The sequence below is a fragment of the Bos mutus genome, chromosome 1 (assembly GCF_027580195.1).
Source record: "Bos mutus isolate GX-2022 chromosome 1, NWIPB_WYAK_1.1, whole genome shotgun sequence".
Taxonomy (NCBI): domain Eukaryota; kingdom Metazoa; phylum Chordata; class Mammalia; order Artiodactyla; family Bovidae; genus Bos; species Bos mutus.
In genome coordinates, this window is record NC_091617.1 from 151,300,756 (window position 1) to 151,318,494 (window position 17,739).

At 38.7% G+C, this 17,739-nt stretch overlaps 1 protein-coding gene across 13 annotated transcripts in view; it reads right to left on the reverse strand.

Moving 5' to 3' along the window:
* The window catches only part of TTC3 (tetratricopeptide repeat domain 3), a 129,788-nt gene that overhangs the window by 56,006 nt on the left and 56,043 nt on the right, over positions 1-17,739 (reverse strand). For all 13 annotated transcript variants that reach the window (XM_070377423.1, XM_070377454.1, XM_070377477.1 and 10 more), the window contains 6 exons: positions 17,026-17,106; positions 8,347-8,459; positions 5,524-5,644; positions 2,994-3,116; positions 1,996-2,097; positions 386-478 (listed from right to left, as the gene is read on the reverse strand). In XM_070377423.1, coding sequence (XP_070233524.1) covers positions 386-478; positions 1,996-2,097; positions 2,994-3,116; positions 5,524-5,644; positions 8,347-8,459; positions 17,026-17,106 — 633 coding nt within the window. The remainder of the gene's footprint in view (positions 1-385; positions 479-1,995; positions 2,098-2,993; positions 3,117-5,523; positions 5,645-8,346; positions 8,460-17,025; positions 17,107-17,739) is intronic.

A 17,739-nucleotide genomic window follows, 5' to 3' on the forward strand; every position in this document is an offset into this window, starting at 1 on the left:
ATAGTGCAGCTCAAGACCCTCCCTCCCTCCCTAAGATCCCCCACCTTGTCAATACCAAAAAGTTTACTGGAAATTTAAAAAACAAAGTTATCAAAAGGAGTAAAATCAGTAAAACTGAAATGCAAAAAACCTCCTTTGCCTTTTAGGAGACAAAAGAACACTAGAATCCTTAATTGCAAAGAATCGTTCTTTAAAAAAAAAAAAAGAGAGAAGCAGCATTCTTACATCCTATTATTTCCTATAATTTCTTATATTAAGTAACTATTTCATTCCTGGAAAATGCAAGATCCAAATAGTTTAAGTTCTATAAATTTACGTCTCATATTTTATAAGGTATAAGCATTTTGGTTATCTATTTAATGAGATTTCCCCAGTGTCTACTTACTTCACATTTAACTTGACCACCACTGCTGAAGATGATAATCTTTGAAATGATTCCTTCACAATCAGGAGTAAGACAGATTCCTTGCAGAAAATCCTATTTGATTTAAAAATGGGAGGGGGGGAGAGGGGTTACATCTTGGCATAAATGTACACATGTATGCCATTTTAACCAAGGAACAGTCAAAATATGATCTAAAACCTTCTTCAGGAGGCACTGCAAAGTCCCTTCTCACTGTCATCTGATTTCCAGAGCATCCAGCTGCAGGGCTGTCCGCCTGACTTGCTTGGTCATGTAAGGTGAGCTGCCCTGACGTGTGCTACCATCCACACCAAAGCTTTAAGAAACACTGAGTGGACTGGCCACTGCTCTTTCCTCTAGATCACAAGAACATGTCCCAGTCACTCTTCAACCTCAATTAAGTTAGAAACAAAGTCCAAAAAAAAAAGAAACAAAGTCCACAGCCCCACAGACCAGAGCTGCCATTGCCCAATCCTGGACAACAACTGCAAAACTGCAAGACAAGTAATGTAAGCAAGAAACAAGCCTTTCTTACTTTAAGTCATGAGACATTCGAGTTACTTCAAGGTACCCTAGTGAAAGCTAATATACCGAGGGTACTTCAACTCAGGGGAATGGTTAGGACCACTAAGGGCATGGGTATAGCTGGTAGTGGTAGTGGCAATTTTGTCCAACTCTTTGTGACCCCATGGACTGTAGCCCACCAGGCTCCTCTGTCCATGGGATTCTCCAGGCAAGAATACTGGAGTAGGTTGCCATGCCCTTCTCCAGAGGATCTGCCCGACCCAGGGATTGAACCCGGGTCTCCTGCATTGCAGGTGGATTCTTTGCCGTCTGAGCTACAGCGCCACCGCCCTGAGGGTATAGCTAGAGAAGCTCAACTGAAGTGAGACAAAGACAGCACGAGCGACTCAACGGCAACAGTTATTTGGTCACATCATCACACCTCTAGATAACAACATGAAAATGTGTAAAATATGAGAATTTATTTTTACTAGACTTGAATATTACTTCTGCTAACATTCACCTAGCACAACCACCTTATTCTTTTCTCAAGAGTCTAAAAGTAGTGTAGAATAAGGTTATTTTTTTTAAGTCCATAGTTTATATGAATAAGAAACAAAGTCTATGAATGAAGATTATTAAACTATGACTGCTCTCAAAGTATATCTGGCTAATGGTAATTAACATAGTTATCTCACTAATTAAGAGAAACTCCAACCAAATATGGCAGCACAAAATTTAAGTTGATTTCTTAATACAAATTATCTCAAACTTTTTTAGAAAATAAAAAATTTGAGGCCCTAATTCTACATCATAACATGAAATAATTTATTTTTGATCATACATTCCCAACATAAAAGGGGGCAGTTCAACAATTTATTAAAAGCCTCTATGGTTATTGCCTTTACACTTGTATAAATGAAAAACAAAAACTTTGTACTTTATCATTAAAACTTTTAATACCTTCTAATTATGTCTCACACAGAGAAATTCATATTCACTTAAGACTTTTCTTGAAGATTCTCGGGGAAGAAAAATCAATATACAATAAGCATACTAAAAAATCCAGAAAATCTTGTTAGTCTTACCTTGTCAATTTTATCATTGAAGGTTGTTGTTTTTAACTTCTTCCAGCAGTTCATGTGAAATTCTATTTTACAATACTGGCAACAGCTGATCCGTATAAAACCCTGGAGTTTTAAAACAATTTTTAATTCACATCTTAAAAATGTCTACATACACACTTTCACATCCACAACACATAATAAGACAGAGACGTGTTTGCATTCACCTGGCAGACATAACTAGATGTCACATTTCCTCCCAGGGAGTACAGTAGTTCCATACCCCAGACTGCCTAGCGCTGAAAACACTGAGCTTGACTGACATTCATTTCCACAATTTACAGTTGTGTATTCCTTTGAAAGTGAAAGTGTTAGTCGCTCAGCTGTGCCCGACTCTTTGTGACCCCATGGACTGCAGCCCACCAGGCTCCTCTGTGCATGGGGGTGTTCCAGGAGAGGATACTGGAGTGGTTTACAAAATATCAAATACTTTATAAACTTTATTTCATCTGAACTACTAACCAGGGCAGCAGGCAGCTTCTATTTTCTTGAATAAACTAAGGTGCAGTGTTCTATTCACTCAATTAACTGCCAGACTCAGTCTCAGATTTAGGTTAGGGGTTATTCAGTGATCAGATTGGTTCCTAGATTTCAATTCTTCAGATTCCTGGATTCAAATTAAATAAGAAACTAGAACTGCAGCAAATCAGGGTAATTACCTCACAGTGCTTCCTGTGCTCCTAAGGAGCAGGCAGTTACACGAAGTGGTGGCTAGAAGGCGGAAATGGACTTAGCTAGCCTGCCTTCTCAGGTCACCACCACTGCCCTCGGAGTTTATGTCAACGACTCTGGGTCCCCAAGTGAGGTGCTGCAGACTGAAGTCAGGGGAGGAGGCAGACAAGAGGATGTGAAGCTACCAGCAAGTCAGAGAACTTGGGGGGCTCCAACTAAAGAATTTGTTCTGAAACCATTTTCAGGCACAATTCAGCAAGTTCATGTCCCGGTATACCCTCATTCTGTACCTTAAAGTCTGGATCAGTTATATATATCTGGATTTTGGAATATCCATGGCACTTCTGATAGCAACAAGTGGCATCCGGCACTGGAGGGAACCTGCATTCTTCAACAAATTTCTCTAACAGCATCTACAACAAAAGTAAACAAAAATGATATGACAACACTAATTCATCAAATTCTTTCAATAATCTCTTGCCATTAAAATATTTTCAGCACACAAAGGACCAAATGCCTTTTAGCCAAGAAACTACATACAACTTACAAAGTTTTTCCTCCTGGAGAGAGGCTGATACAGAGACATGCTGAGAAAAGAATGGAAGAAAAGGACTGAACAAAAAATTTTCAGAATTTCAGACTGAATCAAAACCTTAGCCTTTGTTGTAATCCTCAAACCTCATTTTACAATACATACCTCTTAAAAACCTCCTTTAAGCATTCAGAGGCGCCTAATGAGGTAGAATTAGCCTTAGGACTCCACTTTCTGCCCAGGGTCACTTCACCTGGGACATCCTCCCACCCCTACTGACATTCCTCCTCCTCCCTGAACCCCGGAACTTGTGCTTGCCCATCCCCTGAAGAGTTACACCACTGCCACCGAAGTCCCCGACACTCATGCCAGGCTTCCCAGGATGGTTCACTGTTATCAATATCAATAGTTCCAATGCCTCCATCCCAGTCCAGAATAAAGAGAGGAAAATCCAACAGTCCCTCTGTTTTATTTCTTATAACAGTTTTGTTCATATATAATTCATGTACCATACAATTCATGCACTTAAAGTGTATAGTTCAGTGGTTTGTTAGTATATTCAGAGTCATGTAACCATCACCACAGCCTAAATTTAAAACATTTTCACCACTCAACAAGAAATCCCATACCCATGAGTAATCCCTCATCTTTCCTCAGTCCCCTATCCCCTGACAACCACTAATATACTATCTGCCTTCAAATATAGATTTTCCTATTGTGAGCACTTCATTGGAGGTCCAGTTGTTAACACTCTGTGTGATTCCATTGCAGGGGGCACAGGTTTGATCCCTGGTTGGGCAACTAAGATCCCACATGCTACATGGTGTAGCCCCCAAAGAAAAAAGTCCTACTGTGGAGATTCCAGATAAACAGAATCACACAGTATCTGGCATTTCGTACCTGGATTCTTTCACTCAGTGTAACATTTTCAAGGTTCATCTATGTTGTAGCATGTATCATTACTTCACTCCTTTTCATGGCCAAATGTGTTACATGGATACACCACATTTTATTTAACCATTCATCAGCTAATAGCCTTTGAGTTCTTTCCACTTTTTGACTATTTTTAATAATGCTACTATGAACATTTATGTTTAAGTTTTCGGGAGAACTTATGTGTTCCTGTCTCTGAGTATATTTAGGACTGAAACTGCTCAGCCATTTGGTAACTCTATCTTTAACCAATGAAGAACTGCCAGATTGTTTTCCAAAGCAGCTCCACCATTTTAAATTTTATAGCAATGTATGGGGGTTCTGATTTCTCCACATCCTTGCCAACACTTGTATTGTCTTTTTGATTACAGCCACCCTAATGGGTGTGAAATGGTACCCTGTTCTCATTTGCATTTCTCTGATGGCTAATTGTTGAAAACACTTTGCACATTTATCATCTATTTATACAAGCTGTTGGCAGATACTCCTATGCAGATCTTTCAGCTACTTTTAGAGTAAGAGTTGATGCCTGTGCTTGTAAAAGCTTTAGTTAAAAGCAAGTTCTGAGTATACATCAGGGCTCACCACAAGTTACAGCCTATCCCAGTCAAGTTACATGATTTAGTCTTTCTAGAACTAACAAAGCACCCCATGATTCTGGATATGAGACCAATTTATACTTTTTAGGTCTTCAGTGTCAATAACTACAGAAATTATAAGGAAACAATCATGTGAAATCCTTCTCTAAGTACAACCAGCACACAACAGTGCACTCTAGCCAGAATGCCTGGATTCAAGTCCCAGCTCCACCATTTCCGAGCTGTTTAATCTTGAACTCATCACTGCGGCTGCTGCCAAGTCACTTCAGTCATGTCCGACTCTGTGCAACCCTATAGATGGCAGCCCACCAGGCTCCCCCGTCCCCGGGATTCTCCAGGCAAGAACACTGGAGTGGGTTGCCATTTCCTTCTCCAGTGCATGAAAGTGAAAAGTGAAAGGAAGTTGCTCAGTTGTGTCCGACTCTTAGCGACCCCAGGCAAGAGTATTGGAGTGGGGTGCCATTGCCTTCTCCGGAACTCATCACTAAATCTGTCTAAACATAATCTTCCTCATCTGTCAAACGGGAATAATCACAGTGCTCATCACATAGGGTTGCTAGAAGAGGTACAGGTAATGATAAATGGAAGGTGTATGATTGGCAAATAGGAAATACCAAATAAATGTTGGTGACTCCACCAGTTTTTAAAGGGGAAATGAAGGAGCTGAGGACACAGTGTCATCTTATACCTGAGTCAAGAGCACAGGAGTGCAGATGAGCTTTTATGGTTAGTAAGAAGCTCTACAGAAATAATTACCTTTATCTTCCCTGGCTGAGTCTCCTCAATAACCACATTACTTGTGGGCCAAGTTAACACTCCAGGAAGACGGCAGATCAAGGTTCTTGCTTTCTCAAAATGATTAAGAGCTTCTAAAAATCTAAAGTCAGAATTACGAAGAAGGTATTAAAGATGAGACATGAATTTCCACTCCCCACAAGGCACAGAGATTTCAAGCTTACCAGGAAGAGTACATTTGACAAATCACTGCACAGAAATATTCATGGTAACCCATATTTTCTTAAAAAAACCAAGACATTATCACTCTTTGCTACAAAAGTAATATAAATTAAACACAAATGTACCAGGACACTGGTTTTACTATGGTAGGTGCACACTAGTCTTAAGCTGTAATTTATTTTTTAAAGTTTTCCACAATTAACACAGAAAATTGAACAAATTTGGTTGTTCCATTTTTATTTAATTTACTAATCTAATTAAAGGAGGTCCTTGTAGTGCAACATCATAGGTCTACTTCAACTAATTAATCATAAACGGGGAAATTTTTTTTAACTTGATTCATTTAAAATGGCTATAATAAAATCTCTCTGCTATAAAACTGTTAAAGAGCTTGTGTATTCTGGACATCTTTCTTCAGCTATAAAGCAGTTGATTATTTTAACACAACAAATGTGTATGTAAACTTGTTTTACTATAAATGTGATATGTTTTAGTGCCAATTTACAGTTAAAAAAAAATACCAATAGATTCCCAAAGTTCATTCAACCAAAGAATATTAGAATAATGAATTATAAGGTTCTCCCAGTCTCTATTCTTCTTGTTAGACTACAGAAGCAAAAGGTTTCCTGTTCTTCAATCTTGAAACCATCTTCCAATTGAAGAAGTCATTTTTACCTTTGCACAGATGACTTCACCTACAGAAAAGCTAGACCACCATCCACCGTAAGACGGTTATAAACAGCAAGACTTTAAACCAGAGACTACACATTACAACAGCAAAAATCCAGCTAGCTTATTGGTCACTGGATGCCGAACTGTATTATTTAGAAATTAAAATTTAAAAGCCTTTCCACAACATTGTAAATCAATTATACTTCAATAAAATTTTTAAAAATTTTAAATGACTTTCAAAATGGTAAAAGACTTCTTCACTTATCACAACCTCCATGATGTTACATATTTGTTATTTTCCTAGATCTAGTGAATATGTACATGTGGTCACTGCATTAAACGGGTGTGTCCTAAACAACTTATGCTAAACCTTCAAATTAATTGCATTTGTTATTACCGTGGAGATGACTGCAAAATCCTCACTACCTCTGATTCTTTATCAGTTTCAGAATCAGTCCTTCCAATGAATATTCAGGGTTGAATTTTCCTTTAGGATTGACTGGTTTGATCTCCTCACCGTCCAAGGGACTCTCAAGGGTCTTCTCCAGAACAATTCAAAAGCATCAATTCTTTGGCACTCAGCCTTCTTTACAGTCCATCTCTTGGATCCATGCATGACTACTGGAAAAATCATAGCTTTGACTATACGGACCTTTGTCAGCAAAGTGTCTTTGCTTAATACACTGTCTAGGTTGTCATAGGTCTCCTTTCAAGGTGCAAGCATCTTTTAATTTCATGGTTGCAGTCACCGTCTGCAGTGATTTTGGAGCCTAAGAAAATAAAATCTGTCACTGCTTTCACTTTTCCCCTTCTATTTGCCATGAAGTGATGGGACTGGATGCCACGACCTTCCTTAGTTTTTTTTTAAAGTTGAGCTTTAAGCCAGCTTTCTCACTCTCCTCTTTCACCCTCATTAAGAGGCTCTTTAGTTCCTCTTCATTTTCTGCCATTAAGAGTGGTATCATCTGCATATCTGAGATTGTTGATATTTCTCCCAGCAGTCTTTGATTCCAGCTTGTGATTTATCCAGCCTGGCATTTCGCATGATGTACTCTGTATGTAGACTGAAGGCAGGAGGAGAAGGAGACGACAGAGGAGGAGATGGTTGGATGGCATCACCAACTCGATGGACTTGAGTTTGAGCAAGCTCCGGTAGTTGGTGATGGACAGGGAGGCCTGGCATGCCGCAGTCCATGGGGTAGCAAAGAGTTGGACACGACTGAGGGATTAAACTGAACTGACTCTGCAGGTAAGTTATATAAACAGGGTGACAAAAATACAGCCTTGTCATACTCCTTTCCCAATTTTGAACCAGTCAGCTGTTCCATGTAAGGTTCTAACTGTTGTTTATTGACCTGCACATAGGTTTCTCAGGAGACAGGTAAGGTGATGTGGTATTTCCATCTTTAAAGAATTTCCCACGGTTTGTTGTGATTCACACAGTCAAAGGTTTTCAAGTAATCAGTGAAGGAGAAGTAGAATACTGGAGTGGTTTGCCATTCCCTCCTCCAGTGGACCACATTTTGTCAGAACTCTTAACTATGATCTGTCCTTGTTGTCCTTGGGTGACCCTGCACAGCATGGCTCATAGCTTCACTGAGTAAACAAGCCCCTTCACCACAACAAGGCTGTGATCCATGAAGGGGTAATGTAAACCATTAATTTATATCAATTCAGTCACAATTTATAAATGACATACACCAAAACATACAATATAAAACTTCTTGTGGCACATTATTAATGAGTTTCTTATTAGATTCAAAATTAGAAAGCACTAGTAACTGAATTGTTGACTTTAATAATTAATATTGAAATGCCAGTCCTCAAAGTAAACACAATTATCACAGTATGTAGAAGATGTCAAAATCATTCCAGAACAGGGATCATCATCCCATGAGACTTCAAATGAGTTGCCAGCCTAGAGCATAATGTAGTGTAGCTTCCACTAACCTGTTTTTTTTCAAATACACTTTTCCAATTCCACAGTAGGCCAAGCAATCAAGCCCCTCATTGGGGTAGTGTTCAATCATCCTCTTGAACTGGTTTTCAGCTTCAGATAACTCCTTCGGCAGCAATGAGAACAGTGATCACTTACACAGAAAGAAACGCTGAGAACAGATTTTACCTGAAGGTTGATTCTTTTTGTGTGATATTAAAAACAACTGTATACCCAAAAATTTCTATGGCAAAATTACACCCTCTGCATTTCATTTTCTTAGCAATTACATAAAATATGGCCATATGGATACTCAGACACAGAACCAAAATGATCCAGCTCTGGAATGAGAAGTTGGCACTGAACACAGGCAATGCACCAAATGAGCATTTACTAACACACACACAGGACCCAGTGTGTGCTGGCTAAAAAAGGCATAAGCTCATGGCAAAAAGACTGATGTGGATGCAAAGGTACTATAACATGTATCCTAGTAAGCACTGCTCCCTTAGAGTCACAGGAATTCCAATAATGTTGCCACAATGTTTTGTGACATAAGACAAATGCTGTGTCTTAAAAACAGCTATTTAGTAAGAATTTAGAACTTAAAATACATTCTTTTGACAATTCTCAACAGTGGAAGCCTCTGGGCTTTGAATGAATTTTGTTTTGGAAAAAATCCAAAAGATATTTAGCTCAAAGTAATAACTGGCTGTCACTCCATTGTGGGTGATAAAGGAAATGTCACTACAGAATGGAGTTAATAAGAAGCTCTGAAGCCAGTTCTAAAGGAGGCATTCCAAAGCAAGGGCTTCTCTGGAGTAAATACATCAATTCCTTCTGGAGATACTCTGATTGATGAAATTCTTTTAAATGTCTATCATTCATTTAAGTTCTATCACTCTGTTTTTTTTTTTTTTATCAAAATTAAACCAAAGTAAGTTAAAAATGTAATAAACTATTTCTTCAATTCTGATGAAGCAAAATATGATATTTATTATTACTCTGTTGAGAACATGTCGTTCTGGCTTCAAAAATCTACCAGAAAACAGAGTCAGAGAGTCCCTAATGGAAGACATGAATCTGCCACATCAGGACAAGCGAAGCAGCCTGTCGTGGGGGAAACGACCCTCAGGCTCTGTGGACCACTCAGAGAGTGAACCTCATTAGGTAGCTGTTAGGGTTAAGCCTCATCTAGCCTAGGAAGCTTGGAACCTAAGTTGGTACACAGGGTAACTCCTACCTGAGGTTAATTATAGAACCATTTCTACTTTTTTTCAAAAATCCAACACCATGGAAAGCGGAGTATAACGCTGGGAGGTGCAGGTATGTAAGCTTTCCCGGAGCACACTAAAGGACCATGAGGGGGGAGGAGCCAAGATGGCGGAGGAGTAGGACGGGGAGAACACTTTCTCCCCCACAAATTCATCAAAAGAGCATTTAAACGTCGAGTAAATTCCACAAAACAACTTCTGAATGCTGGCAGAGGACATCAGGCACCCAGAAAAGCAATCCAACTCTTCGAAAGGAGGTAGGAAAAAATATAAAAGACAAAAAAAGAGACAAAAGAGGGAGGGACGGAGTTCCGTCCCGGGAAGGGAGTCTTAAAAAGAGAGAAGTTTCCAAACACCAGGAAACCTTCTCACTGCCGAATTTGTGCCGAGCTTTGGAAGCACAGAGGGCAACATAACGGGGAGAAAAAATAAATAAACAATTAAAACTCGAAGATTGCAAGTCCTACGGTAACTCCCCCAGCGGAGAAGCAGCGCAGGCGCCTGCACGCGCCATTAGCGGGGCTGGGCAGGGAGGCACAGCGGGCTGCATTGCTTAGAGTAAGAATCTGGCCTGAATACCTGAGCACTATCTGAGCGAAATAATTTGGGCTAGCAAACCAGACTGTGGGATATCTACCACACGAAAAGCCAGCCCCAACCTAAGACACCGCCAGGCCAGCGACGGAACAAAGAACTGAACAGAGATAGCTGGCTGCAGACCTTCCCCCTCCGGTGACAGGCAGCCAGAGCCGGAAGGGGGCAATCGCAGCCCCAGAGAGACATTATCTATAAAACTGTAAGCAGGCTTCTTTGCTAACTAAAACTTCTTGGGGGTCTGGACGGTTAACATCTGCCTGAGAAGGTGCGCCGGTTTTACATCCAGATAACCGAGTGGCGGGGAGGCGATAAGTCGCAGCATTGGCGCTCGCCAAACACCTCATCACTTGAGCTGCTCGGACCTGGGAAGAGCACAAAACTCAGGCCCAACTGAGTCTGCGCCTCTGAGGACTGCCTGAGTGCCTGAACCTGAGCGGCTTGGACCTGGGAGGTACATGCAGCCCAGGGCCAGCCTCGGATTATTCCCGGCGGAACAACCTAGAGCCCGAGCAGTGTGGGCAGGGAGGTTACACGCGCCGTGAGCGGGGGCAGACCCAGTGTGGCTGAGGCACTGCGAGCGCACGCCAGTGTTATTTGTTTGCAGCATCCCTCCCTCCCTCCCCACAGCACGACTGAACAAAGAGAAGAAATACAGCTCCACCCATCAGAACACCGACACAAGCTTCCCTAACCAGGAAACCTTGACAAACCACCTGTACAAACCCACACACAGCGAGGAAAAGCCACAATAAAGAGAACTCCACAAACTGCCAGAATACAGAAAGGACACCCCAAACTCAGCAATTTAAACAAGATGAAGAGACAGAGGAATAGCCAGCAGATAAAGGAACAGGATAAATGCCCACCAAATCAAACAAAAGAGGAAGAGATAGGGAATCTACCTGATAAAGAATTCCGAATAATGATAGTGAATTTGATCCAAAATCTTGAAATTAAAATGGAATCACAGATAAATAGCGTGGAGACAAGGATTGAGAAGATGCAAGAAAGGTTTAACAAGGACCTAAAAGAAATAAAAAGAGTCAATATATAATGAATAATGCAATAAATGAAATTAAAAACACTCTGGAGGCAACAAATAGTAGAATAACAGAGGCAGAAGATAGGATTAGTGAATTAGAAGATAGAATGGTAGAAATAAATGAATCAGAGAGAATAAAAAAGAAAACGAATTAAAAGAAATGAGGAGAATCTCAGAGACCTCCAGGACAATATTAAACGCTACAACATTGAATCATAGGGGTTCCAGAAGAAGAAGACAAAAGAAAGACCATGAGAAAATACTTGAGGAGATAATAGTGGAAAACTTCCTAAACTGGGGAAGGAAATAATCACCCAAGTCCAAGAAACCCAGAGAACCCCAAACAGGATAAACCCAAGGCGAAACACCCCAAGACACATATTAATCAAATTAACAAAGATCAAACACAAAGAACAAATATTAAAAGCAGCAAGGAAAAACAACAAATAACACACAAGGGAATTCCCATAAGGATAACAGCTGATCTTTCAATAGAAACTCTTCAAGCCAGAAGGAATGGCAAGACATACTTAAAATGATGAAAGAAAATAACCTACAGCCCAGATTATTGTACCCAGCAAGGATTTCATTCAAGTATGAAGGAGAAATCAAAAGCTTCTCAGACAAGCAAAAGCTGAGAGAATTCTGCACCACCAAACCAGCTCTCCAACAAATACTAAAGGATATTCTCTAGACAGGAAACACAAAAATGGTGTATAAATTGAACCCCAAACAATAAAGTAAATGGCAACGGATCATACTTATCAGTAATTACCTTAAATGTAAATGGGTTGAATGCCCCAACCAAAAAGACAAAGACTGGCTGAATGGATACAAAAACAAGACCCTACATATGTTGTCTACAAGAGACCCACCTCAAAACAGGGGACACATACAGACTGAAAGTGAAGGGCTGGAAAAAGATTTTCCATGCAAATAGGGACCAAAAGAAAGCAGGAGTAGCAATACTCATATCAGATAAAATAGACTTTAAAACAAAGGCTGTGAAAAGAGACAAAGAAGGTCACTACATAATGATCAAAGGATCAATCCAAGAAGAAGATATAACAATTATAAATATATATGCACCCAACAAAGGAGCACCGCAGTATGTAAGACAAATGCTAAAAAGTATGAAAGGAGAAATTAACAATAACACAATAATAGTGGGAGACTTTAATACCCCACTCACACCTATGGATAGATCAACTAAACAGAAAATTAACAAGGAAACACAAATTTTAAATGATACAATAGACCAGTTAGACCTAATTGATATCTATAGGACATTTCATCCCAAAACAATGAATTTCACCTTTTTCTCAAGCGCACATGGAACCTTCTCGAGGATAGATCACATCCTGGGCCATAAAGCTAGCCTTGGTAAATTCAAAAAAATAGAAATCATTCCAAGCATCTTTTCTGACCACAATGCAGTAAGATTAGATCTCAATTACAGGAGAAAAACTATTAAAAATTCCAACATATGGAGGCTGAACAACACGCTGCTGAATAACCAACAAATCACAGAAGAAATCAAAAAGAAATCAAAATTTGCATAGAAACGAATGAAAATGAAAACACAACAACCCAAAACCTGTGGGACACAGTAAAAGCAGTCCTAAGGGGAAAGTTCATAGCAATACAGGCACACCTCAAGAAACAAGAAAAAAGTCAAATAAATAACCTAACTCTACACCTAAAGCAACTAGAAAAGGAAGAAATGAAGAACCCCAGGGTTAGTAGAAGGAAAGAAATCTTAAAAATTAGAGCAGAAATAAATGCAAAAGAAACAAAAGAGACCATAGCAAAAATCAACAAAGCCAAAAGCTGGTTCTTTGAAAGGATAAATAAAATCGACAAACCATTAGCCAGACTCATCAAGAAACAAAGGAGAAAAATCAAATCAATAAAATTAGAAACAAAAAAAATGGAGAGATCACAACAGACAACACAGAAATACAAAGGATCATAAAGAGACTATTATCAACAATTATATGCCAATAAAATGGACAACGAGGAAGAAATGGACAAATTCTTAGAAAAGTACAACTTTCCAAAACTCGACCAGGAAGAAATAGAAAACCTTAACAGACCCATCACAAGCACGGAAATTGAAACTGTAATCAAAAATCTTCCAGCAAACAAAAGCCCAGGTCCAGACGGCTTCACAGCTGAATTCTACCAAAAATTTAGAGAAGAGCTAACACCTATCCTGCTCAAACTCTTCCAGAAAATTGCAGAGGAAGGTAAACTTCCAAACTCATTCTATGAGGCCACCATCACCCTAATACCAAAACCTGACAAAGATCCCACAAAAAAAGAAAACTACAGGCCAATATCACTAATGAACATAGATGCAAAAATCCTAAACAAAATTCTAGCAATCAGAATCCAACAACACATTAAAAAGATCATACACCATGACCAAGTGGGCTTTATCCCAGGGATGCAAGGATTCTTCAATATCCGCAAATCAATCAATGTAATACATCACATTAACAAACTGAAAAATAAAAACCATATGATTATTTCAATAGATGCAGAGAAAGCCTTTGACAAAATTCAACACCCATTTATGATAAAAACTCTCCAGAAAGCAGGAATAGAAGGAACATACCTTAACATAATAAAAGCTATATATGACAAACCCACAGCAAACATTATCCTCAATGGTGAAAAATTGAAAGCATTTCCTCTAAAGTCAGGAACAAGACAAGGGTGCCCACTCTCACCATTACTATTCAACATAGTTTTGGAAGTTCTGGCCACAGCAATCAGAGCAGAAAAAGAAATAAAAGGAATCCAAATTGGAAAAGAAGAAGTAAAACTCTCACTATTTGCAGATGACATGATCCTCTACATAGAAAACCCTAAAGAATCCACCAGAAAATTACTAGAACTAATCAATGATTATAGTAAAGTTGCAGGATATAAAATCAACACACAGAAATCCCTTGCATTCCTATACACTAATAATGAGCAAACAGAAAGAGAAATTAAGGAAACAATTCCATTCACCATTGCAACGAAAAGAATAAAATACTTAGGAATATATCTACCTAAAGAAACTAAAGACCTATATATAGAAAACTATAAAACACTGGTGAAAGAAATCAAAGAGGACACTAATAGATGGAGAAATATACCATGTTCATGGATTGGAAGAATCAATATAGTGAAAATGAGTATACTACCCAAAGCAATTTATAGATTCAACACAATCCCTATCAAGCTACCAACAGTATTCTTCACAGAGCTAGAACAAATAATTTCACAATTTGTATGGAAATACAAAAAAAACCTCGAATAGCCAAAGCGATCTTGAGAAAGAAAAATGGAACTGGAGGAATCGACCTACCTGACTTCAGGCTCTACTACAAAGCCACAGTTATCAAGACAGTATGGTACTGGCACAAAGACAGAAATATAGATCAATGGAACAAAATAGAAAGCCCAGAGACAAATCCCCACATATGGACACCTTATCTTTGACAAAGGAGGCAAGAATATACAATGGATTAAAGACAATCTCTTTAACAAGTGGTGCTGGGAAATCTGGTCAACCACTTGTAAAAAGAATGAAACTAGAACACTTTCTAACACCATATACAAAAATAAACTCAAAATGGATTAAAGATCTCAACGTAAGACCAGAAACTATAAAACTCCTAGAGGAGAACATAGGCAAAACTCTCTCTGACATACATCACAGCAGGATCCTCTATGACCCACCTCCCAGAATATTGGAAATAAAAGCAAAAATAAACAAATGGGACCTAATTAAACTTAAAAGCTTCTGCACATCAAAGGAAACTATTATCAAGGTGAAAAGACAGCCTTCAGAATGGGAGAAAATAATAGCAAATGAAGCAACCGACAAACAACTAATCTCAAAAATATACAAGCAACTCCTACAGCTCAACTCCAGAAAAATAAATGACCCAATCAAAAAATGGGCCAAAGATCTAAATAGACATTTCTCCAAAGAAGACATACAGATGGCTAACAAACACATGAAAAGATGCTCAACATCACTCATTATCAGAGAAATGCAAATCAAAACCACTATGAGGTACCATTTCACACCAGTCAGAATGGCTGCAATCCAAAAGTCTACAAATAATAAATGCTGGAGAGGGTGTGGAGAAAAGGAACCCTCTTACACTGTTGGTGGGAATGCAAACTAGTACAGCCACTATGGAGAACAGTGTGGAGATTCCTTAAAAAACTGGAAATAGAACTGCCTTATGATCCAGCAATCCCACTGCTGGGCATACACACTGAGGAAACCAGAAGGGAAAGAGACACGTGTACCCCAATGTTCATCGCAGCACTGTTTATAATAGCCAGGTCATGGAAGCAACCTAGATGTCCATCAGCAGATGAATGGATAAGAAAGCTGTAGTACATATACACAATGGAGTATTACTCAGCCATTAAAAAGAATACATTTGAATCAGTTCTAATGAGGTGGATGAAACTGGAGCCTATTATACAGAGTGAAGTAAGCCAGAAGGAAAAACACCAATACAGTATACTAACGCATATATATGGAATTTAGAAAGATGGTAACGATAACCCTGTATACGAGACAGCAAAAGAGATACTGACGTATAAAACAGTCTTATGGACTTTGTGGGAGAGGGAGAGGGTGGGAAGAATTGGGAGAATGGCATTGAAACATGTAAAATATCATGTATTAAACGAGATGCCAGTCCAGGTTCAATGCACGATACTGGATGCTTGGGGCTAGTGCACTGGGACGACCCAGAGGGATGGTATGGGGAGGGAGGAGGGTTCAGGATGGGGAACACATGTATACCTGTGGTGGATTCATTTTGATGTTTGGCAAAGCTAATACAATTATGTGGAGTTTGAAAATAAAATAAAATTAATAAAAAAAAAAAAAAAAAAAGGACCATGAGTCATGGACACCCGTGCTCACACCCATACCCTGACTGCATGCTGTTATGGGAAGCCTGAACTCTGGGAAATAATAGAATACCCCAGATACTTGCTATCCAGAACTAAGAGCTATTAATATTAGCATTTTAAGTATGTTTTTAAAAATAAAACAGTATAACACAAAGCTGAACTCTCCTTTTTTAACCTCCCGAGTCCAACTCCTTTCTATCACTAAATGCAACCATTATCTTAAACTTGATATATAAGGCTAGTTCATGTATTTTTTTTTTCTTTTACAAGATGCAGGTAGCCATAAACAATATATACTTCGCTCTGTAAATATTCCAAATTGTACAGAAGTGGTATCACATTGTTTACTACATTTCCAACTTGCCTTTTTCCCTCGATGTATTTCCAAAATCTATCATGACACATCAGGTCCTTTACTTTTTATATGAATAAAAAGTAGATTCCCATTGGTGACCTGGCATAACTTTTTTCTAATGGAAATACAAACTAAATTTTCTTTTAAAAAAAATACCACAAACTAAATTAAATTTAGGCATTTCAGAAAAAATTATCTTCGCTTCTCAGCCTTTTGGCCAAGATCAAGTGTAGAAAAAATATCAAGAAAGTACACAGACAGCACTCCCTAAACTTACTGTGCTAATCATCTCATGATTTACATCAGTCAGATCATTATGCTGTACACCTTAAAATTATACAAAGCTGTATGTCAATTATCTCAGTAAAACTGCAAGAGAAAAAAAGTACTCAGAAGGAAATAAGCCAAGAGGGGAAAACTATTTTAACATACCTTCTAAAGTTAATGGCGTATTTTAACAGTCTATTTTCACTGTTATAAGTCTTACCTCGGGCTGTCCTATTCCAAGGAGTGAAATGGCAAGTCCGTAGACTACTAACACGTAGTTAATCATGGCCAGGTTCAATTGCTGTCAATAAAAATCCTCTTGTTAAATATCTGAACATAATTCTGCCCAATTTATACCATATTAATACGATAACCACAACAATAAAAGAAGTGTAAACAATCTAACTGCTATTGGGTCAAGGCCAAACAGAATTAGAAAACATATTTTGCAAAGATATGCAATTATACTGCTATGAAGTGTTTAAAACACAGAACCCCTGTATCACCATTACTTGAACATGGTTCATAGTAGAAAAATTGGCATCATATTCTTCTGCATAAAAATGGGAAAAGTAATAGACTACATTCTTGGGTTAGCCATAAAGTCCATTCGGGTTTTGCCATACCATCTTATGAAAAACTCAAACAAACTTTTAGGGCCAACTCAGTATTTGCTTTCTCACAACCCCACAAAAACTATTTACCTAGCCAATACTCTCTTTGTAGATGAAAAGACATGACTAAAGTGAGTCCAAATCCTTGATTTTGTACTCTAATAAAGAGAAAAGGCCAAGATCTCTAACGAACACCAACTATAGAGCAATGAGAGTTTAAACCCGGGCTGTATAGCTAGGGCTACCATAGAGGCTCAATCAGAGCATTATCTGCTTCTCACAACCTGGAGTAGGTTCAGCCAATCTCAGAACGGTCTAAG